Source organism: Dermacentor albipictus, chromosome 9 (genome assembly GCF_038994185.2).
Source record: "Dermacentor albipictus isolate Rhodes 1998 colony chromosome 9, USDA_Dalb.pri_finalv2, whole genome shotgun sequence".
NCBI lineage: Eukaryota > Metazoa > Arthropoda > Arachnida > Ixodida > Ixodidae > Dermacentor > Dermacentor albipictus.
Window position 1 is genome coordinate 12,192,851 of NC_091829.1, and position 25,621 is coordinate 12,218,471.

Below are 25,621 nucleotides of genomic sequence, written 5' to 3' on the forward strand. Positions count from 1 at the left end.
GGCTGCCGTGATTCATAGTACTGAGGCATTGTACTGGAAAGTGAAGCACGATCGTTATTCTGAAAAGTTAAGTTTTCTGAAGTTTGTAGCGTTTATATTTACATTTTTGATATTTTTACGTTGAAACTATGAGCAGCCAGCAGGGGATTTCTGAAAAAGTTTGTTAATGTCTAAAATGAAAAATAAAAGGGGTTGTGCTTTTAGCAGGTTATTTGGCTTCAAGAGTTATTCATTTCCATCTATCCTTCTTTCCAGTTCATGCATTTGTTCTACAGACTCAATAAAGATGAAATGAGCTGCTAGCAGATCAGGGTCGTAATCCTCCAAGGTAGAAAATTTTCACCGATTCAATATAAGGTCTGGCGAATTGCTGTGATATCAATCATGCAAGAGCAAATGTTGTGCAATGATGGACTTTGTGCTTGTGTATTAACAATTTCTTTCCTTCTTTTTTTTTTCTCTCCTTCATTCCCAACATAGGACCACCTATAGCATCAATAAGGGGCTGTGACAGCAACATGGCACAGTTTGAGGAATTGGCCACTGAAGACGACACTCAAGACAACGAATTTATCATATTCAAATCTGTGGTAAGTTTTGCACTGTGCGCTTCTCACTTGACGAAATCACGTCATCAGGCTGTCTTGTTTGTTGCCCGTCACAAACAACACTCCATGCCAGAGCTTTTCAGTGTGCATTTGGCAGTTGTCTCTACATTGTGTGAATGAAGCTCCCACTACACAGTAGAACCCCATTCATAATTGTGTAAAAAAAAATTTAAGAAAAAGATTACCAACTGGGAACACGTACGATCCTAAGCGACTAAAAGATTGGACAGATTCAACTGTAGCTGACATCTACGGAATGTGAAGCATTGCGCAAATTGTTCCATGACACGCCAATGTGTGCCAAGCTGCCTGGGGCTTGAGCGGCCCCAGACACACACTGTCATGTCTGTGGCTTTCGCAAGCTTAGGTTTGCGCTGTTCGAATTTGATCTGGGTCAGCAGCTTCACTGAGCGGGTTAACTAGGCGGGAAGTTTTGACGTGCCCACTTGGCTTTGAATTGTTTGTGGCACACGACGCCGACGAGCGCTGTTATGGTCAGGCCCAAGCGAATGCACATTGCTTCCTATTATGTAGGCAACCGGAGACAAACAAAATCAAGATGGTGAGTGACACTGGAATACCATGTCTATGATGCCATCAGAACAAAACATCACACTAATGTTGCAGCGTGTCTGGGTTATCACCTATTGAAAGAAGCGTGCAGTACATTTTAAATGGGCACCAAGCTTCACATACTGTGAAACAGATATGTGAAGATGCTTACTGCAATAGGGTTGGCAGTGACACCTGTGAATGCAGCACGCAATTACCTGAGAGCAGATTTGCTGGTACCGAAATAGAAAACCGAGTGCATGCCGAGGTTTTAATGTGAGACAAACAGGTGATTATTGTGGGGAAGCCGCTGTGACAGGTGGCTACTGTTCTTTTCCGATTTACTTGGGATCTAGCAGCTGGTAAATATATTATATGATCACAGTTTGGTGATGCATTGAACGTTGGTGCCGGGAACATATGAAATGGTAAAAGCGTACTCGATTGTAAACATTGGTGCCAGGAAAACGTACGTAACGGGATAGCATCAATGTAGTTCTACTGTACGTTATGAATTAGCAATAGGATCTGAAGTTCTTTGACCAACGAGACGAGCAAGAAATCATAATGCCTGCAGTTAGCTTTGTTGAAGGTAAACTCCTAAAAGATCCTTCTAGGGTCGTGTTTATTTATTTATTTATTTAACTGTGTTTGTTTGTTTGTTTCATCATCATTTGTTACCCTCAAAGGCCCTGCTCCATTGGGGCTTTACATTTGCAGTGAAACCTCGTTAAACCGTAGTTGGCCGGAGCTCGGAAAAAGTATGTACTAAACCATAGTACTGCTTAACTGAAGTAGCATGAGATCGCCCACTTACGTGTCAAAAACGGGACTTGGAGAGTGCGATGAAAGGGCAAAAACATGCAGTATTTATTTACTTTGCGCGACAAAAGTCTCATTATTTTCGTTTGATGCCAGTTAAATGCCGGTTTGATGCCATCTACGTGTTAACCGATACATACGCAATATGCTGGTACGGTTTATGCGGATACAAGACGCACTTTGTTCAATGGCTGCTGAGTCAGGGATTTGACTTTACTACTTTTAAAATGGTACTACTGTTTAAGCAGGTACAGTTTAACGAGGTTTGCTGCAGTGTTTATTGTTTGTTCACCTCCATGGGGGCATTGTGTAAGGGGAGAACTACAGATACGTTAGCTTAAACAAGCGTTGTTAAAAAGAAGTATAAAATGCACCAAGATAACCAGAGCATTATTCAGACAACACAATACTGCACAACATCAAAACAGTCAATACAAAAAGTACAATTAAAATGAAAACTTTAAAAAACATGAAGATGTATACATAGGAACATACTAGTAAACATTACATGAAGATCTTTCTTTTGTTTATAGGTGTCCTTATAAATGTATCTGTATTGTTAAATTGGAAATGACAGTAGAACAGCTTGTTCTTGTCATAAAAATATTATATTGTAACCTATGTTCTACTTCATAAAATTGCCCATTGTTTAGATGTTGTACTTGTTATGGACTCCCAGGTACAGTTACTCATGTGCAGTTCATCTCAGAAAACACTCTTACAAAATAAATCAGTTGAAAGCAGAACTCTTGCTTGCATTTTTGTCCCCAGTACATTGTCTGCTTTCTGACGCCAGGTACTCACAAAATCAGTTTCAAGACCTTACATGAAATTAGGCAATGCCTTGCATTGTACCCGCCGTCTGTACCTGGTTTTTGTGCTTCACTTGCAGTAAGCAAGGGCGCTTAGTTTTTCTTTTTCCCCTCTTCTTCAGCCGGGGCTTCCTCCCATCTCATTCGGCGCAAGCAAGGAGGGGGCGAAAGGATCGAGCTATGTGGAGGGCCAACACTGGCTGCGAGGCCCAATGCTAGGTGCTGGGGCGTTCAGCTCGTGCTACCAGGCGATAGACCGCAGCACGGGCACCTTGATGGCTGTCAAGCAGCTGCCCTTCTGCCGATCATGCCAGCGTGACGACAAGGAGACGGCCGAGATCATGGGCAACATCTGGAACGAGATCCAGATGATGGCACGCCTCGAACACCCGCACGTGCTGCCCCTGCTCGGTGCCACCAAGCACAAGGACCAGTACAATGTCTTCCTTGAGTGGATGGCTGGTGAGTGTACTCTCCATGCCTGCATCTAAGGCAGTGACACTTCATGTGGCAGCTTTCGTGAGGTGATGAAGAAATGACAAATCTAAGTTTCTATGCAAACTGTCTTCTAGTTCTTGTCTGCGTTTTTTGCACTGCTTTTACATATGAAAGCTTGGATGTGCTTGTGAAGCATCACTTCTGTCTGTAAAATTAGGCTTTCCTTGCCTTTTCCCCCAATTTTTTGGGCTTTGGTTCAACAGTACAAGTACTTTAAGAAATACTTCATGGAATACCAGTTTGGTTCGGTAACTATCAAAAGACTAGCAGCTTTGGATTTACACAGCAGGCGCAAAAGTGCCATTACCCGTTTGCATGCATTTGCAGAGATGGCAAATGAAAGAAAAATCGGGGGGGGGGGGGGGGGGGAGGAGGTCGCGCGAATTTGCCATGACCCTGCACATATTGTGTCTGACAGATGGCAAATCACATTGAACTCTACCACGAAACTGTGTACATGGCGCCTCCTGCTCTTTACGTTGTAAGCACCAGCTATGTATGAAGCGGGGATCAAGTCACATGATGTGTGGTCCTTTCGTCTGTCGCACAGATTGCCCTCATGATAACCCACCTGCCATAAAGTTGGAATAGCCCTTCTGTCTTCTGGAAAAAAAAAACTTGTCTGTCCCATCCACATCATTTCTTCCCACCCTTATTCCCCTCAACAACACTACATGATGTACCAACTGGCCCAACAGTCAGAGCTTCTGGAAAGCAAAACTTTCTATGAAATAAAGTCAAAGTAGACCACCGTGTATTGCCTTGATTTCCATGCACCTAAGTTACTGATAGCTGGCTACATTTTTGTTATGCAATGCTAGAAGACTCTCGAGCATGTGCAGCACCATTTTCACGCCTAAAATTTGTAAGCATTAAATTTTGTGATAAAGTTTTGATATTTGATATTCGGTTTAGTATTAAGCTTTCTTTATTATTATTATTATTATTATTATTATCATTATTATTATTATAATTTTATTTGATATTCGATTCAAAATATGCTGTTCAGTATTTGCACACCCCTACGTTTAAAGCAATTCCCACACTGTATGGGATTCGCATGATTTTTTTTCGTGCTCAGTTGATAAACATTTTTTTGTCTATACATTGGGACGCCACCAGGCAAGATTTTTTCTTTCTTTCTTTCCCCCCCAAGAGAGAGGGGTTGGATTGATGGTAATACAAAAAGCTGCCACTTACATGGGTTGGTGTTACAGATTTTTTATTGGGTCTATGCGGTGCGTCTGTTTGTGCCAGGTGGCTCAGTGGCCTCCTTGCTGGAGCGGTATGGGCCATTTCCAGAGGCCACGATCCTGCGCTACACGTACCAGGCACTCAGCGGCTTGGCGTACCTGCACGAGAACCACATTCTGCACAGGGATCTCAAAGGTGAGTTCCAAGGAAGCTGCTGCATGTGACCTTTATCAGGTTGAGCGTGTCACTGCGTCTGTTTGATGACTGTGGCTGCGCACCATGCTTTGTGCAGAGTAGGCTGAAGCTCACATGACACTTACCATAATGTCTTTGGAATACGATAAAGCATCACTTCATACAATCATTGTGCATAGAGCTTGGCGCATCTTACCCTTTGTTGCCATTCTGCCTCTAAACTACTACTACTACTACTACTACTACTACTACTACTACTACTACTACTACTACTACTACTACTACTAGCACTGTTTGTCTCATAGGTGTTACTTCATAAAGCCTTGATAGATCCTCATATCAATGTGTGCAACAGAAGAACAATCTGGTTTGGTTGCTGGATACTCAGGTGATAAAAGAAACAGCACTTACGACACCTCCTAGACTCTCTTATTGAGTTTAACCGGTTGCTGCATTCCAAATCATTTGGAAACAATTGGAAACAATTTGTCAATTGTGTGGTGGAACACAAACCAGTTCAAACCCTACGATGGTTTGCTCTCTTTATTTTTTGACTGGGCAGTACAAGAACCAAATGGCAAATATGAGAACCTGTGTTTTCATGTTGTTTTGCTCTAATAAAAGTGCGGTTCCGTTTGTTACTCTAAAGTAAAGGCTTTTTGCCTTGGTAGTAAGTGCAAAGAAATATGGCTTAAACACTTGCACACACACTAGGTGCTGTGCATCTTTAAGGGTGGGTGAGCAAGGCGCGTTTTGAAATGCTTTTTCAACTAGGCAATCCCCACCCTCACGGAAGCAAATAAAAATTTGTTCCAGGTGCCAACCTTCTCGTAGACAGCACGGGACAGCACCTGAAGATTGCCGACTTTGGCTCGGCCAGCCGTCTTCAGAGCAAGGCCACCCTGGCTGGAGAGTTTCAGGGTCAACTGCTGGGTACCATTGCTTTCATGGCTCCTGAAGTAAGCAAGATGTGCTATGTTTTGAGTCAGCTTTATGAGACAGTGTCTATTTTACGTAGTTTTTCTTGTAAGGTGTTAAGTCTTAGTTGACTGTCGCAACTAAAAAAAGCTCGGTTTGGAAGTTAGGAAGTCACCTAAATTGTAAAATTGCACTCGTACGCGATGTTAGTTTCATTCTTTTTTTTCCATGTAACATTTAAGTATCTGTAATCTTTCATTTCTTATTGCTGTGACTGTAATGTGCAGTATTATGAAACAGTATCAAAAGCAGAGAGGTTCTCTTCATACCGTGAATACTGTTCCAGCTGAACTTTAACATTCGTCGATGGATTTTTTATCACAGTAAACTTATGCATAGAAATCAATGAAATATTAGCGCAGCAGTGAACCAGTTCCAGTTCACTGTTCTACTTTGGGAAAGTTATTATAAAGAAAAATTGTCGAGTTGTTCTGCTATAAACATAGGTTGAAAGCAAAAGTCGTGAAAAACAACTGCCCTGGTGCTCATGAACAAGAAGCAAATCTGAACACCAGATCACAAGAGAGTTATCAAAAATCAAACATCTGGTCCCAACGTCAGCTAGGCTCAGTTCATGTGAGGCATCACCGTGTTGAGAAAGAAAAGACCTGCCACCAATCTTTTGCTTCTTACATTGTTTTCCAGTGTATCAGTCCTCTGCTCTCTCCAAATGCGACTCATCAGCTTATCTAGAACTCCAGAAACATATGTGCTGGTGTAACTTTGGTGGCATTTTCTTGTTCAATGGTACCCTCAGAATGTTCGTTGTTAAGTAGAGTAAACAAAATAGAGATCATGTTTGTCAGCATCAGTTTAGAAATGCCCAACAGCCATGGGACTCATCCGCGCAGGTGCTACGAGGGGAGAACTACGGCCGGTCATGCGACATCTGGAGCGTGGGCTGCGTTCTGATTGAAATGGCCACCAACGCGCATCCTTGGGACAACTGCAACACACTGAATCACCTGGCACTCATTTACCGGGTGAGACCTCACTGCGGCAAACTCTTACAGCAGTAGCTGCTGATGTGTCCATGCTTCCATAGGTGGTGCCACTGAACTATGCTTAACACAGCCTCTGTAGTTTGAGTAAAGGATAAACATTGTCGAAGTGTTTCTCAAACGCTCATAACAGTCACAAAGCCATAATTCTTGTAAAACAGTTCATGTGCAAGCATTTCCTTTTTAACCATGAGGCTGGGCTCCATGATTGATATTGTAGAAAGTATCACTGTAATAAAAGTAATCACAAATGGGCACCAGTGGGTGACTCCAAGCTAACAGCGATACAGAAAGGCACTTTAGTTCTACCATCTGCATGCATTGTTTCAAAGCAATTCCGGAAAGAAAAGAAATAATGTCTGCAATTAGGCAATGATAGCATCAATCCATAACAACTATCCATAAAAAAAGAAATGGGTTGTCACAAAAGTGTTGCAGGAAAAACGCCTGGTGCTGTTAACAGTGGCACTGAGGTTTTGCTTTTAAGGCAGTTTGTGTATTGCGAACAGCATGTTTGGCACTATCAGACCAGTTTTCCTTCTGGCTACCTATTTTCATGGGCCGACCCTGAAGATAGTGCAGCCTAAAAATAAAGCCCTATTCTCAGTTTTTCGTTTTAGTGCAAATAGCATTGCTGGAATTGTCAGATCTGTTTTCTTCCCACTTATCTAACTGTTTTTGTAGGCCGACCCCAAAGAAAAAAAGAGGCAGTCTAAAAGTGTAAGGTTATTTGAAGATAGTACATTCTAAAAATGTGGGCCAATCCCAAAGGTAGTGCGGTCTGAAAATGTGAGTCTTGACTTCATTCACGATGCTCTTCAATAAATAAAAATCCTTTAACATTTCTCCGAATTCATTTTCATCTAAAAAACATGCTATAACATACTTGGATAGTCATCATGAATGAGTTTTCTTGAAGTTTTTTTATGTGCTCATTTGTATATCAAGGGAAGTTAAACTGGGAACAGGAAAGTATCAGGTGGAACACTTGTTATAAATGCATTTCCACACTACTATGTATCCAAACAATAAAATAGTATAATCCCCAAACTAGGTGCACGAGCCAAAATTGTGCCAATATCCTATGAAGTCGAGAAAGCGGAAATTTTATGTGTAACCAGGGTGTCTACCAACCGGGAAAACCGGGAATTCTTATGGATTTTGAGTAGCCTAGAAAAACTCAGGGAATTTGTGCTTCTATAGGGGAAAATTAGCCGTAATATTATTGAAAGGGTCGAAAGTCGAGGTAATGATGGCTTGAGTAACAGACAGGAATCGTAATGAATCGTCTTTGATGCCCTGTCATCGGCTGAAGGAGTTGCCCGTGTACAGTCAACGACAGACTTTCCGGATTCCCGATAATTTGGACGGCTTTGCGGCACCGCCCCATAGAGTCAATGTATCAGAATGTCTGAAATTTCAAACCCAAGAACTCTTCACCATCTGATTTTTCGGAGGTTTTGCCGTGACCGCAGGTCCGAAATGGCATTAATCAAAGCCACCACCCCTGCCATTTTGATTACCTTGCCGCCTCGAACCGGCGCTGTCGCACGCAGATCAGCTGGCGGCAGTAGCCGCCACAGCGGCGTTGCTAGGCCTAGCTGCTTCGACGTTTGCTATGAAGCTTCTTGCCATTGGATGCCATGTTTTTTATTGAAAGAATTCGCTGCTGACAGCAATGGCACAAACTTCGCCTTTGTGATCCTAGCGATTGCCTTAGAAGCTTAGAAAGCACGGTGCGTTGCATAATGCCGGTTCCCGAAAGTGAGCTTCGCCTCCGTACACAAGTGTTACTTGGTGAAGCATACGCAAAAGTATTGCAGTGAAGCATAACGAGCGTGGGAAGGGGCTATTGCCATGGGACACAGTATATATTCCTTAATTGTACACGCATGCACCCGGTATTTCCTGTCGCAGTACGAGCAGCGATATGCCTAATACGTGTACCGGCGGGCCCTCAGAGCGTTTTCGAATGTGCGTGTGGCGGTTTGAGACCTTAAGGGCAGTAAATGACATGCATTTATTTTTTCCAAGTGGCCGATTTTTCTGACATTTTTGCGGCCACTAGGGAGTTCGATAAATCGGACGTGGACTGTACAACTGACCAAGATGCTTGAAGTGGTCAGTGGGGCGAACGAGTGGCGGAAGGAAGACAAGAAAAGAAGGGACCTACACATTGAGGAATGAACGAGAAAGGAAGCGTGCTGCCGCCATTTTGAAGGAGCTTGAGCTCAAAAAAGAAAGTGCTGGCTGATGCCGAGATGCAGGTGTCCCTCATCCAAACCAAAATAAACGCTTTAAAGCAGTGAAACAACACTAAGGTGTCGTGCACAGGCTGAGAGTATGCCACGACAGTTGAAGTTGACTTACGAGCTGTTGAGAGAGAATCTCAATTTTGACAGCGTTCGGGCCTCATACCACTGGGCTTGCTATCAGTCGATAGAAATAGCTCATATTCGAAAATATATGCTTCTGTATGCATCTCCTTTTCATTCGTATTTGAGAATGTCCGACTCGATTTGCAATTTTTTTTCGAGGACATTTTATTTGCTGTGCATTTTACTAACCCCTCCCTTCTATTCTCTTTTTTAATAACATAAACACTACTTCTTAGTATTCAAATTGGACTAAGTATTTTTTTTTTTTTTTCATATGCTTACCAGAGAGTGACAGCATCGGGCGATATGGTTTCTGCCCTTCTTGACATAAAACATAGTTCTGCATCACTCAGGGAATTTTGCAAAGGCACTCACGAAAAAGCTAAAAAACTCAGGGAATTTAGAAATATCAACTTGGTGGACACCCTGGCAACTTTTACACATTTAATCTGTTCGTAATGGTAGTATCAGAGACACAATGGGTTTGCCATTACTTCTGTTTAGGTAAAGGAATCATGGCAGTGACACTACCTCCTCATGGCATCACAGCTTGTAGTTCGCCTCTGCTATCTTTTTCTTGTTTTAGAATTGTCAAGCAGTACCCTTAGGAACGCATCATTCTTGCAGATCTCGTGTGCCCAGTCTCCGCCGCCAGTTCCCAAGATGCTCAGCTTGAGGACGCAGCACCTGGCTCTGCAGTGTCTTCGACTTCAATCCGAAGACCGCCCGCCGGCTGCTGACCTTCTGTCCCACCCTGCGTTCAAAGAAGCCGGTCTCCACTCAGTCCAGGAGTCGTGAGGACTTTGTGTCATGACCGCCACCGTCAACAAGGTCATAGCAGCAGTAGTGGTAGTTGAAATCTAGACACACCCTACCACAGTGAGAGCTCCCCGAGTGACTACATCTTTGGCCATCTGCAAAACTGTGCCACATGTTCTCTTCCAGATTGTGTGAAATGTCCTTGCTAATTTTGAGTCCCGACCATCCTGCTCTGTCCTTTCTTCTCTCCTCTCTAGTTGTGCTGTTTAAAGCAACGGCTTCACATACTTTGTCACGTAGGTCTGTCACCTAGAGCCACGGCTGGTTTTTGTCATGCCAGGGCATGCATGGATTCTGCACAGTGTCATGGTCGTCTGAGGAAACTGTCGAGCCCTTTTGTGGTCACATATAGCATTCTGTGTTTATGTGTTGCCTATTGTGCATGTTTTTGCAATCCAGTCACTCGGGGTCGTCTGCATTCACTTGTGGGTTTTGTGCATTCCTCCCCTCTTCCCCCCAAGTGAGGCAGCAGCATGTTGAAGACTATTCTGAATATGTGGACTTATAATGAGGTAGCAACGAAAATGGGAAGTCTACTTCCTCCCGGTGGATCACTTTCTTTTGCATGACAATCAGTGTCTTGCCTATTGGCTGAACCACTGATAATGGACATGGTGATAGAAACTTATGCTCATCCTATTCTCCTTGCATTAGAACAGTTTTCTATATCCAGCGGCTGTTGATGGATTAACAAAGTGGGTACCAAAAACACCATGGCAGTGGGAACTGTGTCACTGTAGAAGGGCATTGGTATGAACATTAACAAAAATGAAAATGAAAGTATCGGTGAAAGTGATCATTTGGGAGTGAATGCAACCTGTCCTTGTTGCAAGCATGGCGTGCATATGCTTAGCATTTCAGCATGCTACGAGCACCTCTACACAACATGTATGCCTGTCTCTCTTTTTCTGTTTTTTCTTTTCTACCTCAGTGTGACACACTCTGTGTTCTTTCTCTCTCTCTCTGTTCCTCTGTCCCCTTTTGTTCTTTAATCTTTGTGTACACTGTCTAAAGCGTGGCAGGACAATGCAATGTTGCCGTGTATATGTGCCTTTGAGATACTGAACCAGCAGAAAAGAATCCGAGTTCTAAAGACAGTTCCTCAAGGTAACATACATGCTGTCTCTTTCAACAAACACAAAAGAAATTCTGGCTTTGAAGATGAAATCTAACCAATGCTAGAAGTTAGAGAAAGAAAATGACCCTGTTTGCACCTTGAAAAAAGTGCTTTCAGTCCTGCCTATGACCTGCGTGTTATATATCAAAGTGTGTGCCAAAAAAAAGTATATAAGCTAGAGAAAAGGAAAAACAACAAAAAAAGAGAAGTGTACTTAATGTAACGTGTCTTGTCATGCATCCTAGTTTTTGCGTGTGTTCAGTTTTTCTTGGTGCTGCCATTGCCTCAGTTCTGCACTGTGGTGTTGACATGGTACCAGCACAGTTCTTTTTTAATTCTTTGTCACTGCTGGAAACAGTGTTTTGTATCCTTTGGGTATGGCATGACATGTGAATGGTGCAGTCTGGTTTACTTGCACAGATGGCAGTACTCTGCTGCATTGCAGAGTGGGTCACTGGTTTGTGACACTTGAAGACAAAAGCTTGTTTTTTTCATCGGTTGGAAGCTGTGTCTTTCTTGGTTTGCGTTACTTCATGCATTGCCTCAGCACAGTCTTTTTACTGCAGTAATGTGGTGCAGTTACGAACACTGTCGGAAGTCACAAATGAAATTGCAAGAAGGCAGGGAAATTATGAATTTGCACTGATTTTGCATCGAGGTTGACAAGTGTTTATACCAAATGTTGTATGCATAAGGTAAACAGGCAGAAACAATGAATCCACGTAAACTGCTAGCTGATTCAAATGTCCTATTTTTCAGAGAAAGATAATTTCGCTGTAGACTATTTAAGACCATCCTTGAATGCAGTGTTTGCCAGTTTTGTCTAAAATAAGTCTCAACTACATGTCACCTGTGGTTATCCCAGGAAAAAAAAAAAACACATTTTTCTCAGCAACTGAGCAGCAGTGCTATCTCTAAATGTAACAGAGAGATACTACATTTCACTGTAACAGTGCCGGATGCCAGCACCATTCTTTTCCATTATCGAAGCACAGCATCCAAACATGGTATTAGCCAAAATGTACTGCAAAATGCCACCTCTGCGTGAAGTTTCAGCGTAAACAAGCCAGTGGTTTACCTGGAAAAAGCCTTGTATTATATGTGGCTCACTTATTTATGCAGCACACTGTATATGTGCCCTTGAATGTAGGAGTCAAAGGAAGCAGAACTGCACTTTTGTGCATACCCTGCTTGCTATTTTTCAGCTGTCATGCAACTGTGAAACAATGAATTGATGCTGCATGGCCTAGCTTGCAAAGCTCCTACGTACTATTTTGGGTGGCCTTTCTACTACTGCACTTAATGCAACAATTCCAGCTCTATAAACCCCAACTTTTGTTGTTTCACAGGGCGAGGTCTGAAAAGAACTTGCGATGAAAGCTGTCTTCCTTTCAATGACCATATGCTTGCAGTTGATAACATCCAGGCTCCCTACAACCCTAAAGCCGACTGCATTGAAGTTTTGAGCCACTTAAAAAGCCTAATTTCAAATAGTGCAGCTATAAAGGAGCCTGCATGCAAAATTTTACATTTTAAATTTGAATGGATGTGTCATGAAAGGCTCACGAAAGTAGACGTTTTTAATGCCAAAACTATGCTGACATTACCACTTGTCGAAATTGACGGGCGAGTCGTAACGTGTAGCTCCTTGGCACGACGTCAGAGATTGAGCACCACTTGCGGCTGCCCGCTATGCACTAAGAAATCTCAGAGGCAACATGCTGGGACCTGCATCATATCCACTAACACCAGGTGCACGAGATGCCTACATAGGTGTTATTTAAAGGCCGCTAATAGGAAAATTTAATGATCACCAGCTCTGCAGCTTTACCAAGATTGCTTCGGTAATAATACTACTCATTTATTACCAATTTAGCCTAAGTGAAATTTCGTTGCAGTTGGCCTTTGAAGTCTTGAAGCTGTGTCACTTGGCAGTACAGCAGACTGTGCTGGGTCAATATATGAACCATAACTTTTTTGGGCAATGAAGCATATCTGTTGCCTTATTTTTATTTGTTCCCCTTTGATATGTGCAATTTACGTTTGGACTGCAGTCAGCATGCAGTTTCTTAGTGGTGCACCCACAGCAATTGGACACAGCTTGTACACTTCGCCAGAGGCACAATTGTTTTTGGTACTGGCAATGATGTCATTAACATTGCTGCCCAGTATGGATTTTGGTATATCACGCATTTGACTTTGTTTTTTTCACCCTTTTTTTTATTTACTTTTTTGCTACAAGTTTGCTTTTGCTGTCACGTCACAACTTGTGTGGCAATGTAGTCGTCACATCACAGCTTGTGTGATGTAATACTGATGGACGGTGGCAGCTTTTATTTTTTTTTTTTTTCGCTCTCCCCAATCTTGGGGAAAATCTGTATCACCTACTTGAAGGGCGGTATGGCTGATGCCAGAGTAACGGAAGTTTTTGAAAAAAGCTCTCAGCAGAAAGCTCTTCTTTGTTGGCAAATTTTGTCAAATTGTGCTGGTCACTTCCATCATCTAAAAGTTGTGGTTGTCGCATGCATTGCATGTATATTTATAGCTGAGAAAGCACGGATGCCTAAAGCAAAAACATTTGTAGGTAATCCATGCAGAAAAAAAAAAAAACAGGATGTTGCACAGGTGTTGCTTGTTCAGGAAATTGAACTTATTGTTTTTTACTTCATTTTTGCTGGTCATAAGCAAATTTTCTGAAACATTGTCACCATACATTGCTGCATTACCAGCTCTCACTTTCATTTCATTCAAGGTTTTTTTTTTTTTTCTCGCCATCAAAGAAACCAGCAAGGTTTTGTCATGGGCTATGCCAACCAATTTCTGTGTCGTCATTCATCCTATTTATTTATTTTGCTCATGAGTGGTCCTTTGGAAAAAAAAAAAAAACTTTGCCACATGTAGAAGGTCATTATCGTAGGCGCTCACATACCAGTGTAGAACATTGCTCATCCACAGTACCACCAGGGTTGGCACAGAATAGCACAACACTACGGGAATACAACAGGGCATGCCAACAGGCTGCCACCAACACAAACACATCGAAATGGCAGGGCATGCAGGTGGCCTACGCCTAGCATAGCACTCCCGCCTGTGAACCCTGGGACTGTTTCCTCGGTCGATTATTTCTGAGGATTGGCTTAATGAACAGAAGCACATTTTTCACATGGCAGAGCTGTCAAATGCATTAAATGGATGGGTTACGTAAATGATTGGTATGCAACATCAACAGATGCTTGCCATTACAACAAAGTGCACTGCTCAAGACGTTCCATCATTTGGAGCCAGTCTCACCAAAAGTCATCGACTGAGATTGTGGTCCCTGTTCACTGGGCGTTCCTTTGAGATGAGGCGGCACAAGTGAATCGCCAAGGAGTAATTAAAATGACTTTGTTGGCCAAAATTTTTGGTTGTGGATTAGAAAACCTTTTCACGTGGCTTTTGGCTGAGCTCAAGGGACCATTTCTTACTTGGGACCAGAAGGACAAAAAAAAAAGAAAGACTTCCTTCAAAGCGACTCCATGATGCAGCACTTGCGTATTCTTTGTTCATTGTCTCCGGTTTATTGAAATCACCCAGTGCTTTGTTGTAAACTGTTAGTTATTTAAACAATTGACCTTTGGGTAATCAGGTATTTTGCCCTTTTCTTTTTTTTTGTCTGTTCATGTCTTTATTTAATAAGATTTATCTAAATTGGGTAGTCATCATGGCACGAGGCACTTTTTGTCATACAATGTTTTCTGGACATGTCAGGTTCATTCTTTTTTACCTTTTGCCTCATTCGACTCATCATTTGGTACGGAACTTGGTGTCAAGTAGTGGTAGTAAAAATTTTGACTATTACCATGTGATCATTTCCTTTTTCTTTTTTTTTTTTTCTCTTTTTTGTGCCACCTTGGAAAACACCGGCACGGGCGTAGTAGACACGCACATAGCACATGGTGCTCAAGTTTCATACTTTTGCAAAGAAATGTAGATGAGTATAAGGGTAGAAAATGGAGCACAATATGAGTTGTTAGCACACTTCTGTCACAAGTGATGCCTTATTCTTAATGGCCGAGTGAAAACAACTTCAGGAAAATTGCCTACAGAGTCCAGTACATGTGGCAGGCTTTCAGTTTGCGGCATCATCCAAAGACAAAGTACAAGACGCAGGCATGCATGATTGGTGGTTTCACAGCATCGGCACCAGTCCTAACGTAACAGCACAACATTGCTAATTAAGATTTTTGCTGCCTTTGCCGAGTTCTCGGTAGTGCATTAGGCACATGTTTCTTTAGAGGGCCCACAATATTGCATTGTTGCCTTTAAGCACATTGCCTTCGCACTGTGACAATATATATTGTTTCAGTGAAACATACCACAATCTGCATACACTGGATTGCTAAGCCAGCGTTGTTTCTTTTCTTGTACAGCGCATGAACGAAACACAAGCAGATTATGCAAACGGATATCACCTAATGAATTGTGCTCCTATTCTTGTCCTCACTCATTACATGTCTGCGTGTGATACACAATATTTCTCCATGCGGGTTGGTTGTCTTTTTTTTTTTTGTTTTTTTCTGGAATGACCACAAACCACGTGGGTAACTCTGGGAAAAAAAATAAATATGCAAAAAAATGCATTTATTTCGTTGTGGGTGCCACTATTACGCCGTGGCTAACTTGTGGAAATGGTGAATTTATTTCTTCCAAGCAGTGGTTTATAAATTTTTTTAATTTCCTACCCCCACCTTCCCAAGAGATTAGTACCTGAAAATCACTGACAGTGCCTTATGTCCTTCGTCTGCCATGAAGTGTGATCGTGAAGCAGTATTTTTGTATAACTCAATTGCATTTGTTGATACTTTATGCCCCCCTCCCCCTTTTTTTTAATGCATGCACATATTGTAGTCTTTATACAAGTGTTGCATACTTTACACTGCTCTCACTATACCGAGGGGCCATAACGTGTTTGATACGTGTGTGCCAATTAAAGATATTTGAAAGCATTTCAAGAGAAGTCTTTTGTTTCTGCCTTTTACTATGACTGTTTGTGGTCTTGCCTGCAAATTGTACATTCAAACAAACACAAGGACACTAGCCATTGACCACCGTGAAGAGGGAGATATTGCTTGGGGTCAACTCAGATGCCGGATATTCAAATACATGTAAAACACAGATATGCTTTAATGAGACAACCCCTCAACCAATTTGATTGAAATATGTTGCACTTCAGAGGGAAAATTAAATTCTAGTAACTGTAGAAAGTAGAATTTTAATTTAGGGCGTTAACCTATTTATAAAAGCTGCTGAAAATTGACAAGCTTTGAGTACAAGCACGAAGTTTTACATATCTGTGACTCTGCAACAACAGCAGATATCGCAGGTCTGTAAATTCCATTTGTTGGAGCATCTAAAGTGCATAAATTGGATATATTAATTTACAGCTTAGATGAACTTGTTAGGATATTTAAAAGGGTATTGCAGAAGCCCTATTCACATATTAATGATGTATATCAAGAGTGCTATACAACACATAAATTTTGTCCACTTCGAATTCATTATTAGGCGCAGTTTACAAAATTGTGATACGATTTTTCATTGCAGAGTTACAGAGTTGTAAATTTGATAGCTTCGATCTTAGAAATTTTGCAATATTCAAAATTTTTTCTTCAAACACTGATAGAATAAATAAAATAATTCCCATCCTGAAGTGCCTAGATTTTGATTTTTTACTAGTAAATGCAACATCACTCAACAAATTCGGTGCAGTGGCTGCTGATAAGAACTATTTCTCCGTGCCCATGAATTTAGATGGGAACCCCGAGCTGCCCTACCCGAACTAAAGCTTGTGCTTACACGGACATTAAGGAGGAATTTTAAGTGAAGCTTGTTGCTAAATTGTTTTGGGGGCACTGAAAGTTCAATTGTATCGCTACTCCATATTATCGTTCACCACCTAGCAGACTCGCCGAGAACTAGCCCATCCAGGTTCTCATATCAAAGTGATGCTGCTGTGCAAAAGCCCCAAAAAGATAAATGAAAGTTTAATTTGGTTTTCTTAGTTTTCTGGCCCAAGCCTTAGTGTTACTAATGCTTTAAGCGGCACACGTATTCTTGCTAATGTGCTTTTTTCCGCAGACAAGGCAGCAGTGGGCAATAACTAAGTCGGTCTGTTGTGACATGTTATGCCATGAGACAATATATCGTGTTTACAGCAAGCTTTAGTTTTGCGGTGTAAGCAGAAGATGCTGTTTTCTCATTCAACATAGTGAGCTGCTGGTTTAATTGCTTGCAAGAAATTGAGGAGCAACTGCAAACAGCACTCATTCCAGCTTTGGAGCATTCGACCTGCGAACAGCGCCACTAGTTTGCCTTCCGACATTGTGCAAGCAACTAAATTCTATTACGACTGGTTCAATTCGCTTCCAAGTTTCTTTTACACTAATACAAATGTCTTTGCTCAGAATAGGCACACTAATTTTCGGAAACCTGTTTAAAGAAATGCAACTTTGTCTGATTGGTTGTTATTTACATTTCACATACTCAACCTTTCACCGGGGTCTGAGTCTTACTACAGGCAACAGGTGTCTGCTGTGTTCCCAAGCCTGGGTCCTATATTGAACACTCTATACTGCAAACACGCACGAGCGCCAGTCATCAGATGCAGAAGACTCAGGGAAACAAAAGACAAAGGTGCACCCCAACTCACAAATAAAACTTATAGACACTGACAAGGTAACCTTACAGTTTTAAGCTTCGTTGTATTAGCGCACAATATGCGTATTTAGCATCTGAAAAGACAGCAGACGTTGCTGCTTATATATTGTGGGTGTTACGTGCCGCAGCAAGTTGCCTATAAAGTCAAGTGTCTCACCTGTAGCAGCAAAGCAACGCTGTGCACAAGCGCTTGGACCTTTCATAGAGGCCAGATACGTACATACACTTCCCTTCATAAACCTATGACTTATTGGAAAGGCTGTTAATATCTGATGCGGCTCGCTCAGCAAGCCGAATGTATGGATGAACAGTGCAGCTATTTCCGCGGTTTTGTCGCTGAAATTCTGAAGACATCAAATTAAGGTGATCGGCAGCGAGGACCCTTTTTGGCTTTTGAAACACCTCGACTCGATGTCACAATCGAGAAACTTGAGCACAGAACCAAGCGAAAGCTGCCGTGACCTGGCAACTATGGTGACTGCTGGATAACGGCCCTCTGGATCGACGTTCCTAGAACGTTGGTCTGGATATCGTAGTCATTTTTGTCTATTTGGACAGTGTTGCCAGCACAACTGGTAATAGATGTCGGAGTTGCAATGGTTGCGACTGTGTTAGTAAAGTACCCTTCCACAATACCAAAAAAGCCACTTTTACCGCAAGAAGCTTGGTATGCCAGAAAAGATGCAAAAAAGATGGACGAGTGACAATGATGCTTTGAAATTCCCGCACCAGCTCGCTGCAACGTCATGCATTTTGATGCCGTCTGCTCTGAACTACATAGTATTCTGTAAGAGCCAAGGACTGAACTTTGCAAGTTTCGATAACTTTCACTGAACCACAATGGCCAAAATGCGAACAATTATACTTAGCGATCCGTGACGTCCCACTGACGTCCCTGAGGTTTTGGCGCAAAAATAAGAAATGGAACTTCTACCATCATTTTCACTTTTAATAATCAACCAATTACCAGGAAATCAACGAAAGTAGAGTCCAAGAATACTTTATCAATATAACTAATTCAGTGTTTCTGTTTATTGATTCTTAAAAGGAGTGTTGACACAAGTTTACATTGTTGCACACAAAACCATGACACATTTAGCTACTGTGAAAGTTGGGAAACATAAGATATCTCAATTTGATGCTGAAGATGGTCTCGACAATGCCAGAGCTGAGGTCATCGATGTTACTGTGACATCATGACAAAGAGCAAAATTTTCAAACGTGTAGCATCAAGACTAGGTTGGTGATGCTGACCATTAAAAAAAAAATCTAGTGCAGAGTGCTTTTCTCCGGCAGGCACTGATGGCCGTAACAGCAATGGCCAGAACGGAGCGAACATCTTGACCATCTGGAACACTATAATTGTGACGCATGATTCTCCTGGGTACCAGAACCGGTTCATCAAAACAAGCATTGTAGTAAATTATTTAGGACACTCTGACACATGGCAGTACATTGAGTTTAGAGGGCTGAACCTTCATAAAGCAAAAAAAAAAAGAAAAGTAAAATTTTGTCAGTAGTTTTATGAAAGACGGGTGTCGCCATGCACTACTTCGAAGTTCGTGCACCATACGAGTTGTGTCCAGAAAGCTTGCAAACTTTCTAAGAACACGAACTGCTTGCCTTTACCTACCAACTAGTTGGGTTTGTCGCTTTCAAATAGACCCCTTCCGAGTTTCCTATGAAAGGAACTCTTCTCGGGACGCATCCTTTGGATACTGCACAGCTCGGCTAGCAAATTTTGCTTGGTGGCGCCAACGGATTCAAAACGCTGTCTTTTCAGGGCAGGATTAAGTGTCACTGAGTTCTTGGCAAAAAACTCTGTAATGGGCAGTGGTGTGTGACTGGGTGCACTACCATGATGAAGCAGTCAGCACTATTCTTCCCAAGCATTCATTCTCTTCTTCTCACTTCTTTGTGAAGACATTTCAAAACTTACAGACAGTATTCTTAACTGACCGTCTTCCCTTGTCAGGAACAAATTCCTGATGAATGACACCTTTAGAAGTGAAAAAAAAAAACAAGAGCAAAATGTTCACATTGGGCTGAACTGATTGGGCTTTCTTGGGTCGCGGTGAAAATTGTCCTGTCCACTGTACTGCCATGAGTGAAGATGGGCTTGCACATTGTCTCGTCTACAGTGATGTTCTTCATTAATTTTTCATCAGTCGTAGCACATCCCAGAAGCTCTTTGATCGCTCACTTTCGGTCATGTTTGCTTTTGTTCATCTGACAAAAAACACGGGACAAATTTCACTGCGAGGTAGCACATTTCCAACATGTCAACGAGAATCTCATTAGTCACTGGCACAAAGTTTTTGAGATGCCAACTTTTCCAGCAGAATCCATCACTGAGAATCAGCCATGAATCAGGCAATAGTAGGTAAAAGAGCGACGAGAACCTAAGGAAATTTTGTAAATTAAGGAGAAAACACTAAATTAATAATAACCATTAACATCAATTTTAGGGCTATATTATAGAATATGTGCTATTAATATTTTTGTTATTCATGGTGACCTTTGGTGAAAGCTCTGCGGGACTATAAATAAGGTTGTTATCAACCAAAAAATTCATGGCGAAGGTTGGATCGAATCACTTCATTCACTTCCTCCACAGTGGAGTCAGTTTTTGAAGTTGGTGGTCTTCCTGAGCGGTCATCATCAACAGAAGTATGACCATCTTTAAAATGTTTCCAACACCTGTGCATTGCAGACTTCCTTACGCTCAAGTCGCAAAACCTGGTATAACACGTGATATGACTCTGTAAAATAATTTCACCCTTTGTGAAATGTTTGCGACTCTGTAAATATTTTTAGTTTCATGCTGAATTTCACACAATCCCGCTGCTCCACTGACTCGTTGATTTCATAGCAGGGAAAGTCACCAAAGCAGTCGACATCAGACACAACAATGTGCATTACGAAACAACAATTGTAGCAAATGTATGTAGCTATAGAGCTGCTTTTCTCAGCTGATACACAAAATGTGCCGCTAGAGAGCAGTACAATTTGCACTGAAACTGGTGGAGGAATAGCAGGGAAGAGATCAAGGAGGTTAAAGAAAAACTGCTGGAGTGGAAGTCGCCTATACCGGCCTATGGGCTCGGGTGAAGCCAATGCAGCCATCCTGCAGAGGGCAAGAATCGGCCTGCCAAGAGCTTCGCAGCGCTGTTTGCCAACTTTTCCAGCGGTTTTTAATTGCTTAACGAGTTTTTAAGTCCTAATGCAACACTGAGAGCTATGAGGCGAGCCATACTGGAGGTCTCTGGATTGCAGATATCGAACTACTAGGGCATTCTTTCTTCTTCATATTATTGACATCAATATGCAGGTGCCGCAAAGTACAAAAAAAAATTGTATAATTAGCGTTTATTCACTTTCTTTAATGCAATGTAGAAATTGATCAATCATGAAAGCTGTAAGAACAATAAAGCAATTAAAAACTGAAATTTAAGTGTAGCATGAGAAATAGCACCACATGCAACAAATGTAAGTATTCATTATTATCTTCATTATCATCAGGCATTGCCGGTGCTTTAGCATCCTCATTGCATGGAGGGTCTCCGAACTTTGGTGGTGGCAGTTTTATTTTAGCCTGAAATATAAAAGTTTCCTTTATTCTGGAGCAAGGCAATCCTAATATTCAACCTTATTTAAATGAGAAGGATAACGCTAGCATGTCAACTGCATGTACAGTCAACCGCAAAAGTTTACGGGACGCAGGATCTGCCACGAGGCTGAATTCTCGGGAAGCGTGGTCACACAGCCTCGAATTAAATGTTCCAGCCTTTGCCACCTACACAGTGATTCATTAACTACGAAGTGTCATGCCTTAACAGTGCAGGAGTTCACATTTGAAAGAGAAACCGCATCCTGTAAACTTTTGCTGTTGACTGTACATCAACTTTCCTAAAAACCCCCGAGCGCGCTAGCACATTTTGGGATCTGTTTTGGGATTGTGGGATCATTTTTCATTGCCAAGTTAGAGTTGCAAACTTGATAGTATCGTTTTCTGAAAATTTGCCATTTTTGTCAATGTTTATTAAATAATTATTAAACTAAATCAAAAATTTGCACCCAACAGTCACTAGCTTCTAACATTCTTGCTTTTAAATGCAACATGGACCCGCCGTGGTTGCTCAGTGGCTATGGTGTTAGGCTGCTGAGCACGAGGTCGCGGGATCGAATCCCGGCCACGGCGGCCGCATTTCGATGGGGGCGAAATGCGAAAACACCCGTGTACTTAGATTTAGGTGCACGTTAAAGAACCCCAGGTGGTCAAAATTTCCGGAGTCCCCCACTACGGCGTGCCTCATAATCAGAAAGTGGTTTTGGCACGTAAAACCCCATATATTATATATTATATTAAATGCAACAAACCCCATCAAATTTGGTGCTATGGTTGCCAAGAAAAATGTTCTCTCTTTTCCCGCGTATTTAGATCAGGAGGCCCCGAGCTAAAGCCCAGCCTCGTAAACTCCGCCGCTTCGGTGGCAGAGGTAATTAGCGCCATCCATCAGGAGGGCGGGAAAGCAAGTCCGCTTCATTTGCACGGCATCCTAGATCGGCGCGCGCCCACGGTCGCCGATCCAGGAGGCCGTGTCCTTTCGCCCTTCCTCTTAACTCCTCTCCCCTTGCCCTCCCAGGCAACTCCCTCACTTTCGACTGCCTCCGCGCGCGCCCACCGGCCGGGCGCCAGCTTAGCCCGCTGCATGCAGTTTCACGTTTCGTTATCAGCTGTTATCGGGAAGCGTGCGCTGCTGTGCCGGCGTGAGCAGTTTCGTGGCCCTCGATAGCTGCGTGCTTGTGCTCCGAGATGTTTCACCCGTTTCACGACTCGCACCTCTCGTGCATCGGGCAGTGGTGCTCGAATACTTCAAAAACGATCCCTGCAAGGTTATTCCGGGTGCCTTTTTAGACAACGTGTGAGCGCGCAGACTCAAGGACATCAGAAAGTGCATGCACACGAACACGGCCCTGTGCATGTGTGTGCTCCATGAGCCTTGCTATGGTTGGGGTCGGGCATGAAGTATATGGTAGCTGGCCCATGCCGTCGTCCAACTTATCCACGCTGAGGACGTTGTTGAAGGAAATGACTTGTTCTCGTCGAGAACGAGGATTATGGGATTTATTTACAGTATTTACATGATAACGTTACAGTTCATCAGTCTAACATGACTGAAAGAGGAATGCACCCTGAGGAGCCGCCAACGGCTTCTTAAATACACTCTGTCCTCCTTAGATCCCTAGGTGAGGGAAAACGGCAGTTCGCCGCCGACCAATTCGGAGCGTCCAAAGGCATCGTAGCCGATCCGCCTTTGTGGGGGAGGGTTTACGCATTCACTTCTGCACAGGTTGCACTGACCACACCAAGGTGAGAGTGTTCTCGCAGACACGGTGCTTAGCCCGAGCAGGCGCCTCTTCATCCCAGTGTTGACTCCGCAGACAATGGCCGCCGCGTTTGTCCATGACTTCTAAGCCCCGTGAGACGGCTGCAAGACACCTTCTCCCAGGATTTCCACTGCTTCAAACAAGCCGTGACGGTGACGGCGAATCTACCAATAATGCTTGGTCCACCGACCGCGTTTAGTCATACCGGCGCCGAGCGGATGTTGACGCGGCACATCGTCGTCCCTACAAACTAGTCGCCGCAGCAGGTGGGGAAGGGTTCCACGGTCGCTTCTCGAAGCTCACCACCTACGCAGTGCAGCTGGCTGGTAACATTTTGTAGGTCGGTACCCTTGCAGGCCGTTCGTAACAGCCTCCGAACGTCGTTGCACGTTAATTGTGCTACACTTCCCCCTTGCCGGTAGAGAAAGCTGACAAATAGATGTTCCTCCTCCGTGTCACCTGGTCCATGACTTGTTTTTCTGTGCCAAGTCTCATTCTGCAACTTCAGTAACTCACCCAGCTTTCCATTCCGCCCTCAGTGCTTTTTCTGTGTGTCACCGTTCTACAAACGTACTAACAGCTGAAAAATTACTGCTCGCGTTTATTGCCGTTTATTGCTCAGTAATTGCCGATGGGAAAACCTCGCGAACAAGCTTCATGTATAAGCATGATACGCTTCTTTTTTTTGCTGGAAAGCATTGCAAGTGCAGATTTTTGCAGTTCGTGTTTATTCCACAAAGGAGTGCCCAGTAGGTATGACTTAGTGCCTTAAGTGACGTAATTTTACTGGTACGCGTTGCATTCGTGGTGAAAGAAAAGTCGTGTTGCTGGCTTATTTAACCTGGTCTTGGATTGAAGAATAGGCCTTTCTGCGAATGTTTTCTATGTGCTGCTGCAAAAGCTGACTACCTCCTGCTCCCCCTTCCCACCGTTACTCAAGTTGTGGCCAAGTGCAAAATAATGTGATAATGTGCATTTCCATTTTTAGTACAGCGTTATTTTTGTTCGGCCATGTATTTTCATTTTGTTCGGTAGTAATGAACATGTCATGCATTTCATACTTTTGTGCAGGTTTATAAGTAAGCTTTTTTTCTTGGTACGGCTGTCAATAAAACAATCTTAACATTTTATTCCATTCCTTAAGTATTTTGCGTGTCACTGTTTTTTTCCATTACCAGTGGATTTTCCCTTTCTTTAGTTGTCATGACTATCTCATACATGTCGTCCAGTTTTGTGCAATACCTCGGTGATCCAATGTATTACCCAGGAGCAGCTGTCACCGGTCGTGTATCGTGAGTAATTGAACCGAAATTATTGTCCCAACAAAGAGCACGTATATAAAGCCGTTCTGCAATATATACGAGGGCGAGTGAAATGAAAGTGAGCCAATGTGAATATATAACAAACGGGGTACTTTATTTAAGAGAAGTCACCATGAGCATCTAGACATTTGTCCCATTGACTAACGAGAACGAAGGGGAGAGGGCGACTCCTAGCGCGGGCGAAGTTACGCGCCCTCCGTCGCCTCTGAGTCATCTTTTTCTACTTCTTTCTGGAAAGTTCGGCGGCCAGTCTGACCTACTTTTCCCGTCGAGCGCACGCGAGGGTGCGCAGCCACTAAGCAGGAATGGGCCCTGGAGACAGGCCTTTGTGTCCAGCTCTCCAACTTCCCCTTTCACTCTTTCACAACTCTAGCCCGAACAGTGAACATGCCATGCCCCACGGCACGCGGACAAAAGCACGTGTGACGTCTATGGAATGGGCCCTGAAGACAGGCCTTTGTGTCCAGCTCTCCAACTTCCCCTTTCACTCTTTCACAACTCTAGCCCGAACAGTGAACATGCCATGCCCCACGGCACGCGACAAAAGCACGTGTGACGTCTATGGAATGGGCCCTGGAGACAGGCCTTTGTGTCCAGCTCTCCAACTTCCCCTTTCACTCTTTCACAACTCTAGCCCGAACAGTGAACATGCCATGCCCCACGGCACGCGACAAAAGCACGTGTGACGTCTATGGAATGGGCCCTAGAGACAGGCCTTTGTGTGCAGCTCTCCAACTTCCCCTTTCACTCTTTCACAACTCTAGCCCGAACAGTGAACATGCCATGCCCCACGGCACGCGGACAAAAGCACGTGTGACGTCTATGGAATGGGTTCTGGAGACAGGCCTTTGTGTCCAGCTCTCCAACTTCCCCTTTCACTCTTTCACAACTCTAGCCCGAACAGTGAACATGCCATGCCCCACGGCACGCGGACAAAAGCACGTGTGACGTCTATGGAATGGGCCCTGAAGACAGGCCTTTGTGTCCAGCTCTCCAACTTCCCCTTTCACTCTTTCACAACTCTAGCCCGAACAGTGAACATGCCATGCCCCACGGCACGCGGACAAAAGCACGTGTGACGTCTATGGAATGGGCCCTGGAGACAGGCCTTTGTGTCCAGCTCTCCAACTTCCCCTTTCACTCTTTCACAACTCTAGCCCGAACAGTGAACATGCCATGCCCCACGGCACGCGGACAAAAGCACGTGTGACGTCTATGGAATGGGCCCTGGAGAC

The 25,621-nt window shown here is 43.2% G+C and overlaps 2 protein-coding genes across 7 annotated transcripts in view; one reads left to right on the forward strand and one right to left on the reverse strand.

Annotated features, from left to right (window-relative positions):
• Nucleotides 1-15,963, forward strand: part of LOC135911124 (mitogen-activated protein kinase kinase kinase 1-like) — a 120,830-nt gene extending 104,867 nt beyond the window's left edge. For all 3 annotated transcript variants that reach the window (XM_065443251.1, XM_065443250.1, XM_065443249.2), the window contains exons 17-22: nt 481-590; nt 2,917-3,256; nt 4,550-4,681; nt 5,498-5,640; nt 6,511-6,642; nt 9,666-15,963. In XM_065443251.1, the coding sequence (XP_065299323.1) occupies nt 481-590; nt 2,917-3,256; nt 4,550-4,681; nt 5,498-5,640; nt 6,511-6,642; nt 9,666-9,836 (1,028 nt within the window). In that variant the 3' untranslated portion in view covers nt 9,837-15,963. The remainder of the gene's footprint in view (nt 1-480; nt 591-2,916; nt 3,257-4,549; nt 4,682-5,497; nt 5,641-6,510; nt 6,643-9,665) is intronic.
• Nucleotides 3,044-25,621, reverse strand: part of LOC135911126 (excitatory amino acid transporter-like) — a 57,600-nt gene continuing 35,022 nt past the window's right edge. The window contains exons 11-14 of one of the 4 annotated variants that reach the window (XR_010567221.2): nt 9,641-9,792; nt 5,533-5,635; nt 4,493-4,644; nt 3,044-3,281 (exon numbers count right to left, since the gene is read on the reverse strand). The gene's annotated coding sequence lies outside the window, so the exon portion shown is untranslated. Of the gene's footprint in view, nt 3,282-4,492; nt 4,645-5,505; nt 5,636-9,640; nt 9,793-25,621 lie in introns of all 4 variants that reach the window. The other 3 variants (XR_010567220.2, XR_010567219.2, XR_010567222.2) reach the window with 3 other exon arrangements.